The sequence below is a fragment of the Falco biarmicus genome, chromosome 1, assembly GCF_023638135.1.
Source record: "Falco biarmicus isolate bFalBia1 chromosome 1, bFalBia1.pri, whole genome shotgun sequence".
Classification (NCBI taxonomy): Eukaryota; Metazoa; Chordata; class Aves; order Falconiformes; family Falconidae; genus Falco; species Falco biarmicus.
The window spans coordinates 22,898,930-22,926,760 of NC_079288.1; the positions used below are offsets into that span (position 1 = coordinate 22,898,930).

General features: G+C 42.3%; 1 protein-coding gene across 2 annotated transcripts; it reads right to left on the reverse strand.

The window, feature by feature from the left end:
* Positions 1–969: 969 nt before the first annotated feature.
* Positions 970–27,441, reverse strand: UBE2G1 (ubiquitin conjugating enzyme E2 G1). Of its 2 annotated transcripts, XM_056338953.1 has the most exons (6): positions 27,159–27,441; positions 11,942–12,044; positions 8,627–8,724; positions 7,376–7,554; positions 3,545–3,668; positions 970–1,384 (listed from the first exon to the last, which is right to left on the reverse strand). In XM_056338953.1, the coding sequence occupies exons 1-5, from the start codon at positions 27,202–27,204 to the stop codon at positions 3,582–3,584; spliced, it is 513 nt and encodes a 170-aa protein (XP_056194928.1). In that variant the 5' UTR covers positions 27,205–27,441; the 3' UTR covers positions 970–1,384; positions 3,545–3,581. The 2 variants fall into 2 exon arrangements, with proteins under 2 accessions (XP_056194928.1, XP_056194937.1); XM_056338962.1 differs by lacking the exon at positions 27,159–27,441 and having other exon boundaries at positions 8,627–8,719.
* Between the last annotated feature and the right edge of the window lie 390 nt (positions 27,442–27,831).

Below are 27,831 nucleotides of genomic sequence, written 5' to 3' on the forward strand. Positions count from 1 at the left end.
TTAATTCTTTCAAGATGAAATACAGTATGTCAAATTCAACAGATGTTTGCTGATGTTATGTTGTTGAAGATGCTCAGGTGAGTTGTGCTCCAACTGCAATCACCCTTCCTATTTAGATACTCAAGACAGCCAGTTTGACACATTATTATTGGAAAAAATTATATTTTGGAAGAACTCACTACAGAAGGTGACAGAATTCCAAAAATCAAATTACATGAAAATATACATCGCAATTTTCTTTGTACATTAGGTGAGGAAAACTCTGAAGTAGAAGGCAAAGAATATGAAGGGCCACAGAAGAGAGAAAAGGGATAAGGAGGGAAACTATTTTTGATACCAAACCCAGAAGTTAATCATTTGAAAGCCTACAGATGTGCATGCTTGAACTCAACCTTGAGAAAAAACAAGCCTCCCACACACACACCCCAACCCCACAAACAGGCAATGAAAAAGGCAAAAAAAAAAACCCCAAAACCAAAACAAAAACCATAAAAAGCAGCTCATTCCTATCTTGGACTAAATTAGTCAACTGAACTTCCAAATGAAAGCGCTCAAGTCCTGGAAGTCAAAAAACCAGCAGGCTGCTCAAGGGTGCTCCATGGCCAGTTTTATTGCTATACCCAATTCAAGAAGTATGTGCAATTGGGTTTAAAAGAGGAGTGGGAAGGAGAGGGAAAAAAAAAGAAAAAAAAAAAGCAGCAGCACCTTTGAGACTACAAAGGTCATCACAGAAGAAGACACAAGTAATTGATAGCAAATCCTTTCAGGGTTTAATTATGGAAATTTTAAGTTCTGATGGGGAAAATAAAAGGGAGCACATTTCCAAAAACCAAAAAAAGAGATACTAAACTTTAATAAGCAAGAGATTTTAATTAAGCATAGGTGGGTCAAAGGAAAATTAAAGCAGGGGGGAAAAAAAACCAAGACAACTTTATCCTAAATTGGTTTTAGTTTAACATGCTTCGCAAGTTGTTGTGTTTTTTTGTTGCTTTTTTTTTTAAACTGATAGGAAATAATGAACAGGGAGAGAAAAACCTGCTAAAATCTTTAGAATTTACACGATTCTATTCCTAACTACAGACAGCATTATTTGGTACAATGTGTATTTGTGGATGTACATGAACAGTATATATATTATCCGGATCATGTTGTGCTATGTACACATCTTTACAATTCTTCCTGAAGGTTAAAGCAGTTCATTAGATTTCAAAATGCGTAATCATCTTGTGTTGGCACTTGTTAGGCTCTTGTCAGCATTGATAACTGGCATGTTTTATTGCAGCCCAGTTCCAGCCAGTGTTTGCCAACTTGTAACAACAGAAGTCCAGCAATAGGTGGGTAGAGTGCAGGAAAAAAAACAGTGCCATGTTTCTCAATTGGAGACCTACAAAGAAATCACAGGTATTAAAATAAAACCCCTCACCACCTCAATTATTTTAAAGAAGTTAAACAGTGTTTCAAGCACGATCATCATCATTTGTTCAAGAACTTCACATACCTCTAAACAGAAGATGCATAAATTCAAAGTCATCACCTGAGAAAGACTCGAGTTAGTTCGGCATACTGTGTTTCCAAGCTCAACTACCAGACTTTTGGGCTCCTGTTACCCACGTTGCTTGTCAAGTGCATAGTGTATAAATGTTTCCTTATCCACACACAGGGCTAAACACTTGTAGATTTATCACTGAAACTTCCGTGCATCACTTACTGTGAACGATGGATGCTGCTTCAAAAGCGAAGTGCAGTACAAAATGGCATAGCAGTGCTTCATTAAGCAATAACACCACAGCTATCAAGGTTTGAAACCAGCTATACGGCCCCTTCTCATCCAATTCATTGCCCATCACTTACTTAGGAGGAGTCACCAAGACTTAGAAAAGCTGTCGCCTTCCAAAAAAGCAATAGAGCCAATTACTTAAGTATTTGTCATGAGTAAGTGTTTGTCATGAGCATTGTTTCGCTATGGCCACGTTTAACATGGCAACAGAGCCGAGGTTATTTAAGGATACTGTGTAGTGTTACTCCCTTTCTCCAAGACAAAAAAAAAAAAACCCAAAACAAAAACTGTCAGCTGCATTAACAATCCTTACATTCCAGTTACAGGCAATTGTACAAGACATTCAGTTTCTTTGCTTAGTCTTTTGATCAATATTAAGCAGTTTTCATGCTCTCTCTCTATTGGAGCAAGTTCTGTTCAATCAAAGCATTTCTGCAGATAAGAGACACTGCAGTACTAGTTTGTCACAGATGGAGCCTTCCCCCAACCCCCACAATTCTTACAAGAGCCTGAGAAAGGAAATATCTTCTGTACAACCACAGTGAAGAAAAACTAACTAGCAGGAGCATTTAGCAAGCTGTTCTAGTTGTTCAGACAGTACAACCCCTCTGAAAAACATGCAGTGCCGTATTTCTCTTCCCCCCGTCCAAGTTTTGTATGCTGAAGCTAACTACTACATATGGTTTGGGGCTTCTCCAGCCAAATGGGTCAGAGTATTTATTCGCCAAACCGACCACTAAGAAAAGGCAGCTTCAATATGAAGCCCTGTTTTGCTTTGGAAAGCACGAGTGGGAAATTATTAGCTAGTTGAGGATGTTTTTCCCTGGCATAGCAAGGTTAAAGTGACCAAAGGCCAGGTATTTAAGGGCCACATTTTAATACAGAGCTGTCTACAAGAGTTTATTGTAAATAAAAAAAAAAAGTCCCATTAAAACCAGGATGGGATTGTTCAAATTAAAGTTACCTTGAGTCAGAAGTTTGTTTTTAACAGGGCAGCATGAAGTACAAATATCAATCAACTACTCTTAGGTTAAAATTTGTCCAGGCTCTCAGATACGCTACAGTTCAGTTTCCACACAGAGCAGAGCTGTTTTTCTAAAGCTATTCCTGAGCCTTCCTCAGTTAAAAAGTTTTTTTGAGCTGCTGAAGAGAACACCACTTTTCTTGATATTATTGATGGATAATATCTCAACTTGATCTTTTCTGATATGCTAGTCAACTTTCTATTAAAATTCCCACAAACACCTGAAGCAATCATTTCCAAATGGTTCTTAACAACCTCACTGAAGTCTTCTTTAAAACCTATATGCAATATGCCACCAACGTCTGCAAGATAAACTCCATTACATATATGAACTTGAGATAGCAAGACAGGATGCTTTTAAGATTTAAACAAGCGTTCTTCACAGTAATGAACATTAAAGGAATCATTACTCCCTTCTCTTACAGCTCTAGTAACCCCTAAGTGCTATTAATAAAGCAGGATGAATACTGTTTAAGAGAATTTCAACTTCTGAACAGCATAAATGAAAGAGTACTCAAGAAGTTCCCCAATCTTGGCTGAAAGGGCTGTTACTGCACTTGAAAATTCTTTTCATCTTTAGTATTGCACACAGCCAAAGAACTCCACTGAGACCATGCAGCTGAGAAGAAAGGTTTGGGGTTGGCTGGGGTTTTTTTGCTTTTGAGAAAAAAAAATTACTTCAGCAACACTTAACCAGGAAATCCTCAACTCAGTAACTGACTTGTCTTTAGAAGGATACTTACCCTGAAAAAAGTGAAGCTACTAGCTGCTGAATAAGTGTCACTCAAAAGCAGTTTCTTGGCTTTTTCTTACACAGCGGGCAACTTTTCTTTTAAATTCTCCATTTCTGTCTTCTCTCCATTCTTTCTGTAATTGAATAGACAGCTTTCAGATGTCAGTCCTATAACAATGTACAACTTCTAGGAAGACTCTCGGTATTTGTGTTTTCAGACATTAGCCATCTAGTCAACACCTAAATTTGCTTACAATCACGGAGCTAGTCACTGAAAAAACGTGACATTCTGAACTTTTGAAAGCTTGCTCTGGGTTTCTGTGCAAGCTGCTCACAAGACAGTGAGGACATGGCCTTTTTCCTCCTTGGATTTTAGGCATCCTCCAAGACTAACTTGGTGGCTACCAGTATTTCACAATGTCTAGGCCGACATCTATTTACTTCAGCCTGCGAAGCAGCAGCAAACTCAAACTGTGAGCCACAAGCTATTGCTATGGGGTACAGAAAGTGTCTTTAACTATGGTGATGAAAAAAGGTACACAGCCACTGTGGAGCCAGTAGTTATTCTGACATTTTCAGGACAGTTTCAAATCCCTCTCACTCTAGCCAGGACACTCCAGGATAGAAATACAGAAGTCACAGTACTCAGAAGAGGCACAGCAGTGTCCTCCCAAAGAAAACACCCGTAGTTAGACACAGCTGCAAGATACTGGCTCCATAAGACAGACCTTAACAGAATACTGAGCACACCTATGGGGATGGTCTCTGTGACAGGTATCTGATTGCAGAACTGCATAGATTAAGAACAAAGATAAAGATGAACAGGAAGCTAGGCAAGCAGGAACTCTGAACCCAGCAATGTGCATACCATGCTATCACAAAAACCCATAGGGAAAAGTGCAGCCAGTTTTAGGTGGTCTATGCCAGCCTCATGATGAGCTCAGATGGAAGCATAGGAGCAGCATACAATTAACTAAGGCTGACACATTGGGTGCTGCCTTACAGTTAGGCAAGAAGTGGTGGGAAAACATGAAGAACACCTGATTTCATGAAATAATTTCTACAGTTCTTAGTTTTTGATATAAGCAATATATTCTTACTGCAGGAGTGAGGGCAGGGGTTAAAAAACCCCACAGTTTTATCTGAAACAACCTACATGCAACACCTTTTTACCCCCCTACTTGGAGTAAAGGTTGTGGCACATTTAAGTGAAAAAAATACTAGGATAACTGGCATATCCTAACATTCACCACCCCCAAACTCAACTAACCAGTCAGCACATTGGAAAGCCCAGCATCATCTTTCCAGTGAAAACACAAATAAGGCTACTAATTAATTTGTTCTTTTTCAGCAATTAATAGAATCAGCATTTGGTTCCTTGGATTAGGACATAGGACAGCTTACACAAGATGGCTTAAGGCCAAGAAAAAGCATTGAAATTGTGCCCTCCTAGCTTCAGATTCTTAGGTTTTGTTTCTAGTTCTATGAAGCAAGTGTTCAGAACTGAACAGCAAGCAAAGTTTCCAATTTGACAGCAATCTCTCCAAAACTCTCAGGTCACGAACTGCTCTATTTGCTTCCCACAATACCTATTCAGGCTCCTGTCCCTCATTTTTCTCCCACTCCAAGGCAGTACTCCAACACGCATAGTTCATTTTTCTAGGAAGCAGGTATATCTCCTGATCTCATAATGCCGTGAACTTTCTGTAACACTTCATTCTCTAGACTCACTTAAAACTGGAACTGAATGAAAGCTGACAAATTATCTTTTAGTATCCACCAAATACTGTTGCTGCGGTAAACTTGTACTTAGTAAACCAAGAAGACAACATCTTGATTACAGCTCCGAATAAAGCACGTAAGCTGCTGATTCTTCGTTACCCTAAAAAGTATGTTTTGGTTAACATTAAGAGGATGCAATCTACAGTCCATCAGGGATGCTAAGCTGCTCAAGCAGCACATGAAATTTGTAAGTTACTTGAAACATCTAATAACACAATCAGAAAAAGTTCCTAGCATCCCAGGTGATGCCTCAGTATTCTCTTCACAGTCAGACTTGGATTTATGTTTCTGTTCTTTGAAGCTGGACTAAAAAAATAAAAATATCTGTGTTTTAAGACGTTCTCAACCTTTACCCTAAGATTTAGAAAACTATGAATTTGTTTACATCTCTAAGGAAAAAAAAATAAAATCCTGAAGTAACCAGCAGAGTAGGGCACAGTACAGAAAGATTAAAAGGCTTGTGACACCAGGAAGGTGACAAGTATAGCTAAAAGTATAAGCTTTCTCCAGTGTTAGGTCAGCTACATTCAACATACATGAGTCTGTAAACTGAGGAATTCTAATTCTACTTTTAGCATTTCATTAATAACTTGCTCATTCCAGTGCTCTCAAGTTTGCCAGCAGAACAGTCCATGTGTCCTAGGTAATTGTTTCCACCAGTAACATGACTCAAGAAGAGGAGTTCCCACACTCAAAACAGCATTCATTTAATGTAGGGAATTCTTCACTACAGCTTTTTGTGTTTGTTTTTCTTCCTATTAATTTTGTTTCACATGCAACTATTCCCATGATGATTTTTCAGCAGAGCTCAACCACCTTTGGAAATACTAGCAGCATAGTAGATCAAAGGCTTCAGAAAACTACACTCCCACCCACTTGGGGAAGGTATAGCTAGCTTGAGAGAGCACGGTAACATTCTTCTAGAAAACTTTGCATCTTCTGATTACTATCTCCACCTTCCTCACTCCCCCAGTTAAAAGACCTAGAACTTCTCTTTTGTGAGAGGACAGCATGTATTAGTCACTCCTGAACTGCAATTCCAGAGTAATTCAAAGGAATGTTGGTGCATCTCAGATGAACGTGGCCTGTAGTCTGCTCCCCTACTCTCCTCTGGAACGGAGAATTTTTTTCCCTGACGACCACAAATCGTTATTAATCTAATTGTTACTCTGTTAGCTGTTGGCTCTCTAGAAGAGCTGCATTTATGTGTTTATACACCCACGCAGAACAGGCCACGCTCCAGAAACGGTATGCTGTGTGAAACATTTGCATCTCACTTATGACAGAAGCTTTACTGTAGATCTACCCTGGTAATCTACTATAAAACCGGCCTTTCTTCCTCACTCGGCCAGTCACCCTAGCCTGGGACAACACTTCCTCCAGAGTTGGAGACCAGACGCCCAGTGAAGCTTTCTCAAAGCACAGACCTACACAGTCAAACCTACTACTTTAATCCATGATCCAGGAAGACTGCTGTAGACAGTGGAATGCAAAACATCACAACATAATTATACTGAGGGACCCCACCACATTTTTGCCTTCCATTCAAATCAATAGATCTGTTAACAGGTTATATAATCACCAAAACAGAAAATTTGGTGCACTGATACTAAGAACCAAAATAAGTTTCCAGAATACATAAACTTCTGCAACTAAACTTAATGGCAGTTGTAACCGCTATGTATATATAGACACACAGGATTTTGCAGCTAGCTTCCTTGAATTTTTGTAAGACTACAGAAGCTGAAGTTTACCCATTGAGTATCTCTGTGCACCATTATTTACTATAAATAAATGCAATATTGCATAGAGAAATTAAATCACTGCCTATGAAATCTGACTGCATCTTTCCTTTGCAATCTATAAAAAGTTTCCCAGGGCTAACTAGTAATACTGTTTCACAACATGACAGCTCTTCCCATCAAAAAGGTATCCTTAGCCTGTGATATAAAAGGTTCTTCCAAAAGTTACCGTACTGTTTGTCAAATTAGAAGCAAAACTCCATTGCACGTTTAGATTTCTACACTGAAGACAAATGGCAGACCAAGAAAAATCTTACCGCTGCATCAACATTAGCAGGAGAATCACCATTGGGATCTGCCAGCATAGAAATAACACTAATCATTATAGTTTCCACTGTGTGAATGGGAAGCCAGCGTTCCTCAGGTTTTTCATAGCCATATTTGTCTTCTCCAGGCTCATGAAGAATTGAAATGCAGACATCACCATTCTTGTCAACTACAAAATAGAACAAGGCATATTTCAGTAATGAACAACATGCTGGCGTATCTTCAGGATAGTTATGGAACTGTGAATCTTCACTCCAGCTAGTCTGAAAACATGTTACTGAAGACAAAAAGGAAAATAATTAACTATTACAGAACTCAGTATGTAATAAATAGGGCTTGGTGGAAGTCTTACTATGCCTAGACTTCTGGCAGAGAGGGCACATGGGGAGGAAGAGCTTAATTCTAACATTGTGCCGCAGCTTTCAAGACTATTTAGATAACAGAAAGTTTTAGTGAAAGTCTAAGTTCAGCAAACTAAAGTGACTTTTTTCCACAGCAACAGCATCAGCTGGATATTAGTGCAATATATTAGAAAATGATCTAAACTGCTGGAATTAGAAACTGCCTGACAAGTACTCTGATATTTCCAGAGCTAGAACTGACACACCATCATAATATTCCCTCCATCCCTTATGATGGGAGCACTGTGCTTGTCTCCTCCCAGCTTTCAACATCTACAACTTCGTTAAGGACTTCAAAAACTGAAGAGCGTTCTTCCTTCCCAGTAAAAACCTTCTTCCATTTTATTTTACCTTCCCATCTACGTCCAGCAACCCATAAGCAAATGAAATGTTAGCAGAAGTCTTCTTTGGAGGGACTCAAAGATGCTGTTATTTCCTTTCACGCTTCACCAGAGAAAGAACCTTGGGCCTTCTATAATGAACTGTCAGGTCAGTAATATTAAGATGAACTGTTTGAAGGTATAACAAAAGGCAGCTATAGAAGTCACATCCCTCCTCAGACCAGAATTTCGCACTTCAGGAAAAAAACCCAAAAATATCCCTGAACAGTTACCAAGAATTCAAGAAGCTACTTTCAGTAGCTTCTGAAAATACTTTAGGAGCAGTGTCTCAGAGCAGCACTATTAAAAACTCTGACAGTTATTACTTCTTTATGAAGTGAAGATGGCAAAGTAAATGCAGAGTTTCATATTCCCAAAATGAACAGAAACGTATCCATTTGTCTTCACCACATTTTAGTTCTTAATTGCAAAAAGAAATTGAAACTTTGACATTTCTTACCATTCGGATGCCAGATTTCTGTGATGAATTTCATTTTTGGCGGCCTCAGCGGATAGTCTTTTGGAAAAGTAAGATGAGCCTTGAAAACACCACCTTCACTGGGGAATCAAAAATATCTTAGTAGAGTTTCTTGCAGGCTTAAACTGAAGACTGGAACTTACTGATGTATCAAAAAGCTCTAAGTTTACCCTTCACACAGATTAACATCATGTCAGTAATTAACGGGTACCAATATTTCCATATGCAATGCGAAGAAGAGTTTCCAGATTGAGAATATACTGCCAGTTTCCTGATACTCTATCTTTTTTAGGATTAGAATGATGTTCCAGAGGGGAAAAACCACACACATTAAAAAAAAAAAAAAATCAAACAAAAAAAACTGCCAAAGAATTCAACATTTGGAACTACAGCTTACATTTTTCCTCCTAGTACATTTATTAACAGAAGAAAAAAAAAAATTGCCAGTAAGTCCCTTCTCAAGTACAGCCCAGTTTATTTTCCTCCTTCAGACATCTCAGTCCTCATTTCTTGCTATCAGTCTGCAGCAGTGAACCTCAGTGAAAAGTAGCAGAAATATTTATAGTTGTACCTACAGCACTACTTTGTAAAAAGACTTCCAATACTACCATTTCAACACCGAGCTAAAGGGACTCAGAGATGACAGTGAGGTGTTCTACATTAGTTACCCACTAAACTGGAAAACAATATTAAACAAGAGACATCCAGTTTTTATGTGGAGTCACAGGCCCATATTTAACTAAGGTGACAGGTTGTTGGTTTGGGGGTGTTGCTTTGGTAGGGGTTTGGGGGTTTTTTGTTTGTTTTTTAATAGCTAGGTTTCAATACCTAGGAATAGTCAGTCCCTTTTGTGAGGGAGGGGAAGGCCTCTATTAAATGGAAAGCCTTACAGATGGAGTACTTTGCTAATCTAACTAATGTAACATTTGCCCCCGTTACCGTCGTTTCTTGTAATTGAAGTTTAGAATAAAATTTGAAATGGCAAAGGCAGAGATTACAAAAACTGGAACACAACCTCCAAAGAAGGTGGCACAAGATGTGCAGTATGACAAGCGACTCCTCAGGAGCCATGCAGACAAAGTAATTGGTGTAGAAAAGACACAGCTGTTCAGTGCAGGGTTTTTTTCCCTTGTATTTGTAAAGGAGTAGAAGCCAGCATCCAAAGCCCACAGGCTACTGAGAAAATAACAAGTTTTACACCACAAACCAGAGATGTGCAATTCTAGCAAGTGTCTCAAAAAAGAGCAAAGCGCCCCCAAACAACAAAAACCACACACACAACACAGCCCCAAATCCAAAAGTCACTAGATCTAAGTGACTGGGCTCTTAAAATAAAGCAGCTGAAGGCATCTGAATCCACAGCATTCGTTTTCCACAAGTTTTAGAAAAGGCAGGCAGTTTCCAAAGAATCCTTGACCCTGGGAAGGGTAAAAATTCCAGAAACACTGGCTTTTTAACATCTGTACTAGCCAAGACAAAAGGAGAGTGAGATTACATTTGTTGATAGCCCCAAACCAGTTAAGTCATTTCTTTTAACATGAAAAGGCTCTTTTCCCTTTCTGAAGGAGCACATCCTAAAGCTACTAGGCTGCATGGCACCCTTGGTTGCTCATCAACTACATATAAATAGAGTTCTTTAACTGCTTTCTAATGTATATCCCATTAATGAACTACAGCTGTCAACTGATCGCCATTTTAAGCAACATAACTGATAAACGGGTCTCTGCCAGTAGTCATGCACCGAGTCTAAAGTCTTCTTCAGTAAACTTAGAATAAAGTAGGACCAGGAATGAGGCTAAAATTTGAAAATTTTGAACCACCTGATTAAATTATTATGTTCTACTGTCATCATAAGATGGACCAGGGAGGAAGGATTCAGTATAATACTACCTTGAAAAGCAGCAACTAGGGACTGGAAGAGAAGAGAGCTTCTTAAGCTAAAAAGCCTCAAAACAAGCTCAGTGCCTTACTGAAGCAGGGAAAAAGTGCTATTGCAATTCTTAACATACAAGAAGAGGTTCAACTAGAAGCAGTATTTCTTTACTGACAGTATTTATAAAGCAGCCATGAGAATGTAACTGAGCCACCACAAGACTGTTCAAAAAGAGGTCAACAACGTTGGAGACTTCATCTCATGCAAGACTTGAGAATCACAATATGGTGAGCTTGAGGAGAAGCAAAGCAATTTGATTACTATGCTGAAGGACTTACTCTTCAGACAGAGATATACAACAACTTCATGTTGGAATAAAATTGACCTCAAGTAAATGTCACTAGGCTTTCTGTATCAGTTATTCACTACTGGAACAGCTTAATGAAGGAGAACAGAGTTCATCTTCAAGAGGTACACTTTAAATTGACCTCTTCTGGGCACAGAACCTTTTCCCAGGAGCTAGAGTAGATGATCATATATAACCTCTACAAGTAAGAGGAATCATTCCTGCCAGAGGGTTTTTTTTCATGGTGGTTGGTTGCCTTTTTTGGGGGGTTGTTTTGGGTTTTGTTGGGGATTTGGGGGGGGGAAGGGGGGAGGTGGCAAAGGGGAAGGAAAGGACTACCAAAAATGAAAACCACCAACAACAAAAGGAAACAACAAACCACCAACTGCACTACATGTGCCAGAGTGCTTCAGGTATATAGCAATGCAAAAACACAGTGAACTTGGAGAAGTCCAGGAAAAGAAGTTAGTGCATAGTTTTGTGCTCAAGTGTCAGTTAAAGAACCTAGTCCTTAGGATAAAGATAGAAGCTTTTGGAAGCCCACCGTGCATGGTTTGCCAATAATTCAAATTTGATCAATACTGAAGTACTCTACATCCCACTAGGAAGTTCTCCCATCTCAAACTGAGAGGACTCGAGGCTAACACTACAGTCTGTTGCGGTTTCCCCAGCTACATCCCTCCTCAGTATTTTCCTACAGCCACCAGCATGAAGTTGTAATGGCTTAAAATTGTACTATCAGCTAAATTAGGGCCTCGCAGCAGTAACAGCAAATAGTAGATTATACTTGCCTTACTTAAATGCATATGAAAACAGTAGTTGCCTCTAAGGATTACCTATCCTTTCTCACTTCCACACATGTGCAAAGGGATCAGTGTTGTATTCTACCAGTGAAGCAAAGCAGTTTAGAACTTCTATAAAGCACATTCAGCTATTTACAGGTATTTTACTAGCAACAGAACAGCATTACCTAACTTAGTCGGTATGAAGACTTAGGTTAACTGCTACTCACATAGACCAAACTAGAACTAGTAAATCCAAGTTCACTTAAGTTTCTGTATTAAGTATCAGTACTTACTATAGTGTATCTGGAGGACCAATAATAAGGACTTCCCATCGATAAAGATCATTGTCATCTATTAAGCCCGCTGAAAAGCCTTCCACTGGATTTTTGTTGAGCTCTGTGTAGGAAAAAGAATTTAAGAGTGACTTTAGGTGTCTAGGATATGCATTTCCTGGTTTTGCTCATGCCTGTATACGTGACCAAAAAAACCCATGACTTCCAGTGACTTGGCACCTACTTGCTGGCCTTATGGCCTGGGTAAGTAACCTCAACTCCCTACCACACACAACAGCATGCTGCCAGAGCTGAGACCCATAGTCTAACACTAAATACATCATGAGCAGAAGGGCCACAATAACTCAAAACCATCAGACACTGTCTCCTAAACTAGGTACCAACAGGTGTACATGCAAGTCAGAAAACAGATTTTCCACTAATAAAAAAAAAACCACCATACTGCTTTGCAAGAACCCTGAAGAGCCAGGCTGAACTAAAGTCTATCTTTAACTCCAGAAAACGTTAAGAGAAGAAACAAAATCACACTATGTTTTTAAATAAAAACAACATCCTCCTTCCCTTTAATGATTTCCCCACCCCACCCCCCAAATATGAGCATTTCAGACCTGTGCTCAGTACATTCTGGAGGTAATGATTTACTATATTCTGAACTACGAGAAGAAAGCATAGGATATAAACTGTTATGCTGCTCAGTTTGGGGGCATTTTACTGTTTCTTTTGTTTCACATTTTTATTCATCAGTGATAAGCAGTACAGGATTCTCAGTTTATAGGCTACTTCATATAGTTACTGCCAGATATAAGGCTTATCTGGAAATAGCTATGCAGAAGTCAGACCTAGATGTGGACTCCACTGAATTTCTAGTTTCAGTCTGCTCCAGGAAAAAGCCTAAGATTTGGAAATAAACACCTCAAAAGAGTTCTGCCTAAAATTCAGCTTGGGGGCAGGGGAGGAAGGGGGGGGAGCACACCTCTTTACTGATACCTTTGGGTTAAAAACTAACTTAAAAGCCATACTGATGCCAAACTGAAATTCTTGATCCAGCATTTCCAACAGTACATACAAAGTCCTTATGGATCTTGGGTGTTTAGGATATGGGAAAGGGAGAAAAAGTTACTCCTTCAACTGGACAGTAATTTCCAGATTAAAGCAGGATTTTTTTGTTTTGTTTTACAATTACTACTGCATTTATTTTAAATACTGTCAGACATTATACAGCCCTCACTACTGTATTCCACAGTACAGTTAGCCTACATATTCCCTCTTTACAAACCCAACAGCTGTACTTTGTGTTGATTTGTACGCATTAGACTTGAGTTCAGAGGTCCTTCTAACGCCCTCAGGCACATGCAGAAGAACTTCAAGTGGAAATGTCATACCTCCATGGAGAAAAGGCTACCATTAAGTCCAAACTGATTTGCCCATAAGCTTGCAATCACTATTTGCCAGTTAAGTTCTCGACTATTTAAAGCATGGTTAAAATAATGCAAGAAGAATCAATTCAAGCCCTACACAGAAGACTAAGTCCACACGGGGAAAAGAAAGTGCTCAGACCACATGAAGGACCAAGGTCCTGAAGATGTAGATCAGGAATACCAACTTAGTTTGGCCATTGATAATTCAGTCAGATTTATTCACTAAGTGACTCAACGCTAAAATCCCAAGAAATTTATTGGAAGGGCTTTTCTTAGAAGCTGCTCAGCAGGGGTTTAGTCAACACACTAGGGTCAACCATTCACTCTCCAAATTGTAGGACAAAGACTTAGGTATTGATTCAAATCAATAAGTTTTCTCAAGACTGTCCTGAAACAAAAAGGTACTATCACAGGTTCTTTAACCAAAATGCAAAGATGCAGGCTTCAAAACCAAAACCTATTAGCATGGCCCCACCTCCACTAAGCAGACCAGTTCTCACCCTCTGGCATCTATGAAACTTAGTGGAAACATCTGCATGAGCTTGAGTAACAGTTCCATTTATTTTTAGATGAAAGGGGCAGAGAGACTAGGTAAGCATCTCACATGAAACAAGGACTTCAGTAGTCCCTTACTACCTCCCTACTACAGACATTCCACCAACATGAGATTTTTAAAAGTTCCATCACATTAGTAGTTGAGTGTGTTTTCTCATGCAGAATTTTATTTTTAAAACGTGTTTATACCTCGGACAATAAGGCCATCTCTGTTCAGGACACCTAAGTAATCTTCTGGATATTATATTAGTATTGTAATACAGAAAATCCAGCATAACTACTACAGAAGTTAACAGAAAGAGTGCAAATATTATTAGAGTATCTCACCTTAAGACTTTCAAACCTTAATTTAAGCCTCCAAAACACAGATTTTGTCTTTTCTGCACTTCTACAGGGAGAAAAGGGTTAAAGCCAAGTTCTGTGTAAACTGCTATACACAAGCTGCTCATATTTAGCTTCCTTATTGTTTGCTAGTTATCACTTCTCAGTGATAAGACTTTAAACAAGCCTGCTAGAAGTTAAGACTGGAAAATTCAGCATGCTTCCATCCATCTAAATACATCACACTATTTTTGAGTCCAACATACACATTTTCTTTTCTGTTTCTTGATTCATGCCATTTCAATTTCTTTTTACATGTCTCAGCCTCCAAATAAATTTTTAATCCTTAAGTCCTTTGAAACATTTTTCATGTACTTGTTCCCAATGAAAGCCAGCTCCTAACTCTGACTCATACCCAAGACCCTGCAGCACTATATTGTAAGAGAGCTTGTGAGAAGGAACAAGATTGCTGGATGCCAACCCTTGTAATGCAGAAAATCTGTAAACTGTATACTGACAGCCATTGACAAAAGTGTTCAATTACAGCAGTTATGGCAATGTGCTTAGTGGATGTTTATAAAGTAACTTAGATGTTACTTCTTTCACAGGAGGTGGCATCGGTCTCTGCTTGTACAAGGTTTAATTTTCCTTCCCTGGTAACAATACTGAAGCATAATTCAAACAGCTACTGCTTACACCAGTACTTTAACTTAAGGTAAAACAGCGGATATAAATTCAGGCACCTTCTCCATTAGAGGTACATAGAATTACCATAGCCAAGTTAAAATCGGCTTTTCCATCCAGGTTATTCATGCTAAACTGAACATCAACTAACGGCTGGTTGGCAGACAAAAAAGGAAATCTCAGGGAAGTTTTGCACTGGGACATGAAAATCATCATCCTTGGCTGCTTTACCATGGATAGCTAAGGGCTGCTACTTATTAAAACTTGCAAACACTGAAACCTAGGGCTTGGTTTTGACACACGCACACACTCCCCCGATATAACTTTTCTGATACGCAGCACCGGCTAACTAGGGGTACCAGCCTTTACTTATCTCTTCATGAGCTGAGACTCACACAGTAGCGAAACCCAAGTACCAAAAAATCCCAAATGAACACCACCATGGCAAGAAAGGAGCACACACAAACACACATATGCTGTACTCCCAGTCACAGAAGTCTGCTGCTGGGCAGAGGGACAGGTGCCCACCAACCAGAGCCTCTGGTGACACTGACACTTCACCAGGAAAACGAGACACCTGTTCTCCACGTCTGTCACTTTCTACCAGCTACAGGAATTAACTACTTGCAGCCTGAACAGGAATTTTCCTAGATGAACACAAGGATGATAAATACACTCCATAAAGCGAAGGATTCAGTTCCCTCCTCCAGGCAGGGACGGGGGAAACGAGCTCTTGGTGCAGGTCCTCTTCAAAGCCCTGTTGAAGAGCTAGCCTGCAAGTCCTAGGAAAGCAGAGAAGTCAGACACCAATAAAGAACTGGATCCCTCCACGTTATTTTTCAAGACTTAATTTTTCTTTGAGATTTCTTGTTTAGCTAAATATACACTGTACTTTTTAAATGTAAAATGACTACATTAACACATTTCCATCATATCCACGCCTGAATAAGTGCAATTTACTTGCTACTACTATGTATTTCAGTCTATGGTTTAGTATTTCTGATAGTTTAATATAATAGAAATTTTTCTTCCCAGAGGAAAAAAAATAATATATATTCTTACAGTCTCGAAGCAGTTTCAGGTAAAGTCCTTCACAGTTCAAGCAGCAGCAGCCAAAACAGCACAAACCTGGACAGCTGCCAAGCAGCAACATACAGGGAACAGAATCCTGTGGCTGCTTATAAATTAGACATTCAGTTCCTTGAATCCCAGTCCTGAACCAATACCTGATTTGGGAGGCGAGGAAGATGAAGGGCCCATAATCCAACTGAGTTGTTTTAAGGCCAGAACAGACTTTAATGTCCAATGCCTACCCTCCCACATGATCCGCCAACACAACACAGCAACACAGTGCTCCTTTAGCGGTTTAGCTCTTACTGAAGTAGAGCTACAGTTACCATTGCCTTAAACTTGAGCCAACACAGTACCATAAACTGTGCTTCCAGTCTCAGCGCCTAGTTTACACCAAGCTACTGATGTTCCCACACTCACTAAAACTGCCTTTATAGAAGCCAAGAGACTTTCACCAATCCAAAAGCACAAACAGCGTCAACAAAAATGACTAAGCAGAAAGAGCCCCATGGCTACATGTAGCAGCTATGCACGGCATCTAAACTTTTCAGCTTGACGTTTCACCCAGCCAGCCACTGCATATGAACACTTCAAAGTATTTTAAGCTACGTTACAGTACAAAGCTTTCAAAAAAATGTAAGCTTCTATATTATTTTTAATAGCAGCCTCTTTAGTAAGTTACACAGTGGTTTGAGTTTTGTGCAGCCCATGGATTGAGTCCAGCATAAAACCAGAGACCAGACAGCCCAAACCCCAGCTAAGGCTTCTGGAGAAATCATCTCGCTGACTTACATACACGCAGTTCCCAGCACAAGCAGGCCATATCAGAGCTTTATGGTCATTATACATTAGGCTTGTTTTTTCTTGGTTGCTTTTTGGGAGTCTCAGCACCAGTCCAGGAGCTTCAAACAACCGTACAGACTGAAAATCCTTGTTCTAAACTGTTTTTCTCTGTATCCCAAGCTGTGATTTCCATATAGTTGTATTAATTAACTGAGGATGGCTATGATCTCCAAGATTTTCCTTTCTGCCTGCATACCCAGCTGTAAGTCTCTGATTCTAGAAGATTAAGGGCTGAGATAACCATAAAAGTAACATGATCTCCATGTACAGATGTATTCTCAGAGCTCTCCGTAACATCTACTTTTATCATGTTCCATCTTGCTCAAGCTCATCCAAAAAGTTCAGACAAAACATAGCACAAGATAAGCACACACTTCTGGTAGCCACTTTGGCAGTGACAAATAAGGTAGCAATTAAGCATTTTCAGTTTCAGGAGGACATTGTAATTATTTTGGAGTGAGACTGAAGCAGTAAAAACAAACCTGTCTCAAGAAGAGATTCTACCAATCCGTTCAGCAGCAGCTTTAGGTTTGACGCTCAATTTTAGCCTGGCAACTAATTAATTTCCAGTGCTGCATGCGTCACCCCCTGTTGATAAGGGCAGCATTGCAGACTTCTGCAAATCTAATTCTCCTCTCAGTACACTGAATTTGTAGGAAGGATTGTATAGTTAGCATTAAAGGGCAAGCTGCTCACAGAAATGACCTCAGTGCTTTGTGCACTGCTACATCAACATGCTTTGCTTGCCATCTCCTCAGCTACACCTGTAGAAACTTCCAAGGATTTGCACAGTGAAGCATGTTTTTGGAAGGATGGAGGACAAGGTTGAGCGTTTTTGTTTGATTTCTGGTTTCACTCCAGATCAACTTCCTAGCCAGGGCCACAGCTCAGCTCAGTAGACAAGAGGACAACAGCACTAACCCAAAGTGAAGAGGCAGAAGCTCCTGTAACCGCTGCTATAAAACGGTACTATAACCTTAATTCACAGACTTGAGAAAATTGACTACACTGGGATTCTTTTACCAGTAAAGTGTCACATTATTCTAGACATAAGCTAAGAATAAAGTTTCTTGATTGTCTGTGTTCTGTAGCTCCACGTTCACATGAGTTGTGGCACACCTGAAGACAGACAATGGAAAGTTCAGGTTAGCTGTTCAATTGAAAACTGACTCTTAACACACTAACTAGAAGCTCGCAGGTCTTTGGTACTGTCTTGGTTCTTCAGGAGTTCCCCACAGTCCCTTAAGTCCACAGAGGTGGCCACTGATAGACATAGTCATGTTCCTTTAGACACTAATCTCAACTTGAAGGTCTCAAGGCCAGCTCCTTCACAGTCTCAATTAGGCCACAGATACCCAGCTACCAATCCAACCCGGCAACCCAGTTTACCTGGCCCACTGGCTGTTCCCATGCACCATTCTACCCGAGAGTCACAAAGACAGGCAAGGATAGAGATGACCTGTTTTGAAACATTGTCCTTCTGCAGCACCCTTCATATGTAGAAGCCTTCTGTGCACACACACTCAAGGCAGTCCTTTCCCAACATCCCATGTTTAACATACATACTCCCCATGATGTGTTTGCTATTAAGCAAATGCCTGAACTCATGAACTTAACTAACTGTGGAGTGCAGCGTGCCTACTAAGTTTTGTTTCCTCAAGATGAAGGTGGTGTTCCACTTACTTTCCTGTCCAAATCAGCTTCTACAAAACACTGGAAATAGAAAATGTACTGATGAAAACCTTTTAATCCTGTACTATTGTTCAAAGCTTTGAAGTATTTATGCTTCCAAAATTAAGATTCTCAGCACTAAGTTTAAAACATATGTTCAAATATAATCAGTCATGGTGGAATTTTGGTAGAAATTGTGATAAACTGTTTCCTGAAGAGGCCTCTGGTCAGATTGCTTGAAGCATGCTGTGCATCCCATCACACTGGAATCTCGCAGTTCCATTTTAACCTGGGTGATGTAAGTTGAACAGGTCTGTTGAAAAATTCCAGTAAGGTCCAAATTTTGAGGGGAAGTGGTATGAGGGAAGAAAAAACAGAGACAGTTAAAAGGATTGGAAGAACCCTGATTCTGAAGTCCATCTTGGAAAGGAAGCGAGTATCTCACCAGGAAACATTCAGTGGTTTGTCCACAGTCAACTGCAGCACAGGGCTACTACATCCATCTATCACACTCAGTACAACAGAAATACCACCTTCATTTTATTCTCAGTGTCCAATACATGTTTCCACTCTTCAGAGTCAGACAGGTATTAGGCAGGTACAGGCATCTGCCTGTGTTTGAGACTATCACCCTTAGCCACGTTCAATACAGATCTTATCAGGATAAGTAGTTCCTGAGACTCCATGATTATCTCATCCCAAGCAGATGTCAGAAACAGGTCAGATGAATCACACTCTACATGTACTCGTATCTCTCATCTACAAAGGAGCCTACAGAGCTTCAGCTGTCAAATTCTAGCAGTTGTATGCAGTAGATGAGTATCATCCTAGGTGCCAGTTGTATTAATGCAACTGAGTTTGGCATGGACAGGAGAGTTAATTAACTTCTTAACAGCTGTTTGCAAATTACCAACAGACTACAGCTACAAAAAACTTCCGTCCAAGTATCTTCTGAGCAGTCATATACACAGAAGTCATGAAAGAGCACTGTTGAACAGAGCCAACAGCTCTAGAATGTGTGTGGCTTACATACAAGAATAGAACATAATTCTAGGAAATCCACCAGAAAGTCTGTATCACAAGACTATGCCATGGGGAGATGTTAACATCCAAGGAGTTCATCAGAAGCTTTCCTCATCATATGCATGAGTTGTTGTGCAAGTCAAGGACACTTTTCCAGCTTGTTTTCTCTTGCTTATAATACGAAAAACAGGTTTGCGTATCATAATTTGACTTACATTGTTATTCAGAATTAAGTAATTTCCCTAAGTGACTCCTGACAACATCACCTTTTAGATCAGCACCAAGTGCAAGCCAGCTGAAAAAAAACCCAGCCAGCTTGACTTACTAGGTGGTGGTGTGCTGACTGCATGGAAATAGGTTTCCCCTCACTAACAATTCACATACAGTCTTCCTGTATGCAAAAGCCTTTACAAAGGGTTTCTATCAAAAAGTCTTTAGCATTATTCTAAACCTGTAGAAGCAGCATTAACATTCATGCCCAGGAGAGCAGTTATTTTTATGGAATCCTATTCCATTAGATGGCTATACTTAGTGTTCTTTAAAAGGTCTGGATATCTGATCTCTCTTCCAGCTGATATGCCTTGGACCTCAGAGTAGGAAGGAGAAGCAAATATGAACATTTCCACTTGCAGGGTGGCCTAAAGCTCAGATCTACTAGATTTCCTACGTGAAAGATCTTGCCAAGACCAGTCTACTGACAGATATCCCCCACCACTGAAAACAAGCACGCAGCAGGTGCAACATGGTGATAGCATAGGCCTGCATATGGAGTGTTACCCAGATTCTGTTCCCATATGTTAGGACAAAAAGCAGACAGGGCGAGTTTCAGTCATATGCCCTTGTCCTCACCCAGGCCACCTGCTCTTCTTTCTCCAGGCACCTAACTTCACACACTCATTTTAGTATTTGGTTAGTTCATACTTTCAGAACAGCAGTCACCTTTCAGTTCTGTTCCACTTCATTAGAATCCAGTCTCTATGCTGGAAACAATACTGTACTTTAGATCACAACCAAGGAGGTTGCATTAAACAGCTTAGAGGAAGAAAATTCAGCAGAATGCCTATTTGAGGCAAACAAGTTTTACCTGCCAAGTTCACTTATTCCCAAACTGTTTAGAATAGGGCTTTGGGGGAACTAACAACTTGTACCAACCACAAAAGGGACCAAGTAATCCTATCTTAGTTGAACATGCATGTACAGTTCCAAGTCTTTCTTGCATTAAAAAAAAAATAATGAAGAGATACAGAAGAGCCAATGCAGAATCAGTTATAATTACAACATGTGACTTTATTTAAAGACTATTCACTCTACTTGATATATCCCCAATCAGTTTCTTTTAAACAAAAACTTATAGCAAATACACAAATCTTTACAATGTACAGTTCTGCAGCAGAAACTCTCAATATCAAAGCTGGAATCACTATCAATCACATAAGGCAAGACATTTTAGGGGGATCTGGGTGACTTAGCATCTGCAAGTAAACATCTTATCAATAAAGCAGGAATTCTTCTAATGAAAGTATTTGCTCAATAGATATTAATTTTGCTCCTTATGTCACAGGGTCTCCAGCAGAATTCACCCATTCCACTATTCTCTACCAGAACAGAGAGAAATCGCTTTATTGTCAGATCCAGGTATGTTCATACTTTGGTGTAACTTACAAGGCTTTGTTTGGGGGGAGCAGAGAAAGAAAGAACTCATAATTTACAGCAAGCTTGCTTCTTTCCCTGAAAAGTTAGTAAACTGACCTAGTCAGAGCCAACTGTCTCTGACTATAGCTGCCCCATCAAGGAGTAAGCTTACTAAGCAGATTGTTATTGTTTCATGCTGTTCAAGCAACTGGTTGAGTCACCAAGCCCCTCCGTCCTGAGGTTTAGCTAAACCTCACTTTCCAGAACTGCCAGCACACCTGAATTTTTGCTCTTGTGACTGCTGTCATAAATACTTTTTTCTTTGAAGAGGCAGAGTTCAGGTTATTTCTGCAAGAGGAACATCTGAAAAACATGCGCAGCTAGTAAAGTTTGCCACAAGTCACATCCATTATGTTATTTGCAGCGTAACAGAAATCCAGGCTGTTTGTACTGCTCAGCCTCTAGTCACTGTAACACAATGTGTTTAGCAATGATCATATCTATAAAGTCAGCATGAACAAAGTAGCTTTGATAATTCTGTCAACACATCCTCACAAAACCCAGGATTTTCTTATTTGCTATAATAGGGCCCTACACTGCAAGAACGTTAAGGTGAGTAGTACACACACATTGTACCTAAACATCGTAGAAAGCATCAGAGGAACAAAGATTGATGATTATCTAAAAGTATAACAGACTCCTTTTAAAAAATATGGAGAGGGATTATAACTTCAGTATTGCTTAAAATGCTAAGTTTGACATATGCAGGACCCTGGAGTCTTTAACTATTCAGGATAATACAGAGTATTACTGGCCAGACAAACAGATGTCTCCAAGGAAGCTAACTGGCAGACTAGCATCAACTTCATACTTCAGATCAGTGCCACTCAAATTATTAGCTTGTAGGCAAACCTACTGTAAGCCAGTAAATAGCTGGTACTCAGCTGTAGACAAAGGCTTCTTCAACAACCAGCCACCTAAGAGAGATGCCATCTCAGCTTCGATCTATAAAGTCACCTTAATTCCATAATTCCCTCAGAATTCACTACTCAGATTTTTATTTTTTACATTAAGTCCTATGTAATTGACAGAAATACAACCAGTTTAACATTACATTGCAAGATTTTTCCACACCAGGAAGTAAAAATTGTTGAACTGTCACATTAAATATTTAATACAGTTTTCCAACTTGCTAATTTTTACTTAAGTTTGTGCTTTGAAATAGGATCTGTATACACTTTAAATTGAAATAATGCCATGTTTCTCATGTTCAAGAAAAATACTGTGTGGGGTTTTATGTATCCCAAGTTAGGGAATATTTACAACACAGTGCAACTGGGCCAACAAGGGCATGTTTCTTCCCCCATTTTCAGTGATCCATGTTTATGTTAAAGAGGACTTGCACTTCTGGTTCCACTGTGCACTACTGACTTAACTGCATGCTCCCTACATGATTTTGGTGGTTGAACTAGACAGGTCTGCCTACTCCAACAAGTCTCTGTGTCAGCAAGGATTTGGCAGAAAGATGAAATAAAAGCATTCACAGAAATGCCTCAGTCTGCAAAACCCTTGGGCTTGACAGCTCTGGAGACTGTATGAGAAGCTTTACACTCTCAGTTGTCTCCTGCCTCTTTCTAAAAAGAGTGCATAAAGTTTTGGGGCTGTACAGAGAACAGGGTTTATCTTCCCCCTCACCTCCCTTGGGGAGTGAGCTTCGCTAATCTGGTGCTATACCAGTCTGCATACTTCTTGTTGCCTTTTTTCTGGAAGTTCAGAGGCACTTCATTCTTCTAGTTTTTCCTGTACCTTACCCATAAGAAGAAATGAACAGGTCATGCCTTCTCTTTCACATTATTACCCATCCATAACAAAGTGCCTTTCTCCTTTAAAAAAAATAAATAAAAAAAGGACAACTGTAAGAACAGATACGTTTATTGCATTCTAAGATACTTCCAGAAGCTGCTAGAGCTTACAATTATCTTGGTTTCAGAAGGAAGAGCCATTTAGCTTCACAGATATCCATAGAGAAGAACCTCCCTTCAGCTCTAGTGAGTTAGACTAGCACTCTTACTGGCTTTGTTAGTCAGAGATCTCCAGTCACCACTTTCTTTGAGCACTCAGAAAAACATTAAAACTATCCAAAGTTATGACTATCTTAATTTAAACTGTTCTTGTGCCTAAAGGGGGCAAACATGTCAATATAGAAACAGCTACTATACTAATTCCCTCTTGATACAGTTCAGTATTGTATTAGCAAAGGCACTGTGAAACCATTTAGTATTGGGGGATGGGGGTGGTCACAACACAGAAAAAACAACTCGCATCTAGCCTGAAGTTACATTTTCTGACTGTCATTGAATATCCCTTCTCTTAAAGCATTATCAGCATCCAGAATATGCCGGTTAAGTTCACAAGTGTGTTGTATATATGGTGTTGTGGTACTAGTTACCTGCTCAAGTTACAATACAAGCCAGCTTGCTCCAGAAAAAAATAGCAGTCTATCTTCATACACTTGTTGGAACAACCTGGGATTACGTTGTCAAGTTGTGTTCTGTGTTTTGATAAGACCCCTTGGGTTTAAGTCTCACTGACAACCAAGACGACTTACCAGTTGACCTTCATTTTAACAAAGCCTTCACGAATTAAACCAACTCATTAAAGTGCTATGAGCCATTGACACTTTCCCCATAATGCCTTTATTAAAAACCAAAGCATATGGGAGACAAGAGAAGTAGCCATTCTGAGAACTACTGCTTTACATTCCTTTCTCCTCCTGTCATTGTTTGGGTTTTTTTCCCTCTCTTGGCATTGAAAAGAGCTGTCCAGGGTCTCGCCCATTAAAGAATTTGTATATTCCTCAACTGCTCCACCATTATATGGGTTTCAGAGACAACCTCCCTCCGCTTCTGGATGTCTTGCTCCAAGTCTAACAGCTCCAATTTCAGATCTCTCGTGCCTGAATAATGCTAATTTGACAAGTGATTGCTCTAGAACAATTTAAACTAATTTAGATCACATAACGCATATCCACTGCCTGTTCGCTGCTCTCCAAAACCCAATTGTTAGGCACAACCCAATGACTCACCACACTGCACATACAGTGAAAGCTACATGTATCAGGACTAAAGTATCAGCCCCACCAGGGGCAAAAATACCACAAAGTTGATTTTTGTTTTGAGGTAGAACCAGTAGCATGGGTGTAAACAAAAGGGACACATTGGAGCAGCTGAGACTTGGAAAGAGACAGCCAGCAGTAGGGAAGGAAGATCAGACATCATGAAGCTCTCAGTCTCTGCATTGCGACTTCAAGTAGCCTGCCATCAGAAAAAGCAGTGTCAGAGTCTAGTTTCAGCTCAGTTCAGATGTTGCTTAGGTTATCACATATGGAAGAAACTACTTTCTTTCTCAAGACAGTTACTCCAGACAGGGCTTCTGTAAAGTTCAAGACTTTTCTTCAGTAGACGCCACACACTTAAGTATGCACACTCAAATTTGCTTTTAAAATGGCTTCGGTATTTTTTTTAATACATGTAAAAGGATACCAAAGTCACTAATATTATTTAAAACACAAAAATATTACATAACACACAAAAGGAGCTGCATGTTACATGCAAATGGTTGCACTACTTGAGTCAGTACAGTTGAGTCAGTACCAGTAATAGTGGCAACTGGAAAAAGCTTCCTAGTTTTTACCATTACACAAGAAGCCTTCAGTAAAGATCGAGCAGAAAGGTAAACAGAAGTCAAGTCCCAAATCTAACCGTCTACTTGCATATCCAGCAAGCCTGGGCTTAGAGAAGGTCTTAAGACATCACAAGACAAGAAAAAGAAAAAGCAAACATAACTACACAACAGAAGCTGACAGCTACTACTTGTTGTGAAGAGGCTTCAGCTAAATGTTAAAACTTTCTTTCACGGAACACAATTAGTCAGTTAAAAAAGAAACTCCAGGCAGCCACAGAACTATATTAGGTTATCAAATGTTCATTTTTATCAAGTTAGACAGCAAGTATTCTACATTATTGCTTCCCTAGAGGGATCATTTATAGGGAAGAGAAGCTTCACATCAAATCCAGTCCAGAGCTCCTGTGGTAAGCCTATACCTAGTGTTATTAGCATATCCAAATGTGCAGACACCTTACTGAATGTCAGTAACAATTTTAGTAGTTACTAAGGCATTTAGAGGTGCATGCTTATGGTCAGCAGTGCAGCCAAAGTAGTATGAGGGTTTGGGGTTTTTTGGTTTTGGTTGGTTTTTTTTTTTTTTTAAGAATGTCACCTTAATGGGGTAAAAAAAAAATCTTGTGCTAATTGTTAACTACGTTGAAGTTTCTCAAACTTGTCATCAAGTAAAACCAGGAGATAACGCTGGAGATGCCACAAACACATCACCTAGCTCGCTGTACCTGGTTACAGCGACTTCACCTCCTTACCCCTAACAGTGTCGGTTTCCACCTTACGCTCCAAAGGCATTCCTGAAGCCTGGGGCCAAAAATCCTCCTCCAGGAATTCCCGTGCCCCTCCGTGTCCCGAGCTGTATGGCTACTCGGCAAACTCCGGCCGCGGCTGTACGCGCCTGCGTTTAGGTACACCTAGCGCGCATTTCCTTATCTGGGTATGAAGCAATTTTTTTTACATAAGGGACGAAAGAGGCGACGGGGCTTGCCCGAGGTGCCGGGCAGACCTGCGCGTTTTCTGGAGGGGGTGCCCGAGCGCCGGCCGCGGCAGCCCGGGGGCACATGTGCGAGCGGGGGAAGGGGGGCGGCCGCAGGCCCCTCGCCGCACCCGGCTGCCGGCTCGTTTCTCTTTAAATCTGGCAGCCAGCGACACATGGAGCTGCATTGTGCGCCCCGCCGCCCGGGCGGCCCCGCGCATGCGCGCCGGGCCGGGCCAGGCCAGGTCCCCTCGGCGGCGGCGGCCCAGGCCGGGCCAGCGCGCACGGCCGCACGGCCGCCGCGGGACAAAGGCGGGGGCGCGGCGACACAGAGCCGAGCTGCCGCCCCGCTGCCCTCCGCCGCCATCCCGCCTCGGCGGGCCCGGCCCTCCGGCCCTTCCTGTCCCCGAGCCCTGGCTCCAACTCCTCCTTCCCGCACCCGTCCCGCCCTCTCGCCCCCGGCGGACCCTCTCGCCCCTCCCTGCGGGCTCCCCCCGCACCACGCGGCGGGCAGCCCCGCTCGCCCTCCCGCGGGCCGCCGCTCCCGGTGCTTCCCGGTCCTCTCCCCCCCGTCAGCGCCCGCAGAGCCCCCGGCTCTTCTCCTGACAACAAAGGGGGAAGCGGGCTCCCCCTCCCGATCCGCCCTCCCCGGCGCAGGGCACGGGAGGTGAGGGGGGAGCCGGGAAGGGGAGGCGGGACGGGGGCACCTCAGGTCCCCGCAGGAAGGTGCGCGGAGCGGGGCGAGTCACCCCGGGCCTGAAGCACCGTTTGCAAGGGGGAGAACCCTCCCCCCTCCGCGTCTTTTCGGGGCCTGACAGACATCTCCTCACGGCAGGGGCACTTCCCGCACACACACCCCCGCTGCGGGAAGGAAGGCTCCGGCTCCCTTCACCCCCCCACCCCGGGAAGACAGGGCCACAAGAGGGACCGGGGAGGCTGCCAGGCACGGGGCGGGGGGGACGACGACGGGGACAGGCGAGCGGGGCCGCTGCCAACCCCCACTTCCCTGACGGGACGGGGGCAGCGAAGGAAACGCTCCCCCCGCCATGACGGCCCTCCGCACCCCTCCCCCCGGCTCCCCTGGCAGCGATCGCCAGGCAGGCTCCCCCTCCCCCCCCTCGGCCTAGTTCCCTCAGCTCCCGGCTGGGCAGGCGAGCGGCGGGGGGGGGGCTGCCATCTCCCCTTCCCCCCTCACACACACAACACACAACCCCGCCGGCTGCCCCCTCCGTCGAACCCCTTCCCCCACCGCAGGCCCCGGCCCGGCCTCCCCGCCCCGCCGCCCCCCGCCACCCCCCCGCAGCGGATCGCCCCCCTCCCCACCGCCGGCCGCCAGCCCGGCTACCTGCTAGTTGTCTCCGCAGTAGCAAGGCAGACTGGAGCTCCGTCATTCTCCCCCTCTCAGCCCGGGGAGGGAGTCCCAGCGGCGGCGGGGACGGTGCGGCTGCTGGTGCTGCGAGAGCCCGAGGCGGCGGCGAGTGGCCCTCAGCCCGCCCGCACCGCGCCCCTCGGGGGTCTGGCTCCGCGCCGGCCGCCGCCACAGCACGCAGGGTCCCTGGCAGGGGCGTGCGGCCGTGGCTCCGTGCCGCCCTCCTCCTCCTCCCCCCGCCCGCCAGGAATTTCTCTGCACTCCGGGCCGCGGCGCGCAGGCGCACTTCGGACAGGCCGCCGGCTCTTCCGCGCCGCCATCTTGAGAGGGGACGTAGGGCGGGTAGGCGGGGCGAGCCGTCCTTTGGCCGCCATGTTGAGAAGGTCCCTTCCCGCCCCTCCCCCCCCCCGTAAAGCCTTAGCTTCTAGGGAAGGGGCTCTTGCTGAGGGCTTTTCTCAGGAGGGGATTAGCGTGCTGTCCCTTTACAGCATGGTGGTTGTGCTGCCGGCTGCTGCCCTGGCTGCCCTTGCTTGGCGCCTCTGAGGGCAGAGGGGCTTCTCCTGAGGGACAGATGGCTGCTCTCTGTGGGGGACACCTCTTCCCTCAGTTACCACGCTGCACAAGACTGTTAGACCCTGGGCAGTAAGTA

Excerpts from the sequence above, each read along its gene's own strand:
- UBE2G1 (XM_056338953.1), bottom strand. The coding sequence starts at position 27,204 with ATGACGGAGCTCCAGTCTGCCTTGCTACTGCGGAGACAACTAGCAG. Across the intron at positions 8,725-11,941 it reads GGTCCTCCAGATACACTATA|TGAAGGTGGTGTTTTCAAGG; the intron begins GTAAGTACTGAT and ends TTGATTCCCCAG. Across the intron at positions 3,669-7,375 it reads CTGCTAATGTTGATGCAGCG|AAAGAATGGAGAGAAGACAG; the intron begins GTAAGATTTTTC and ends ATTCAATTACAG.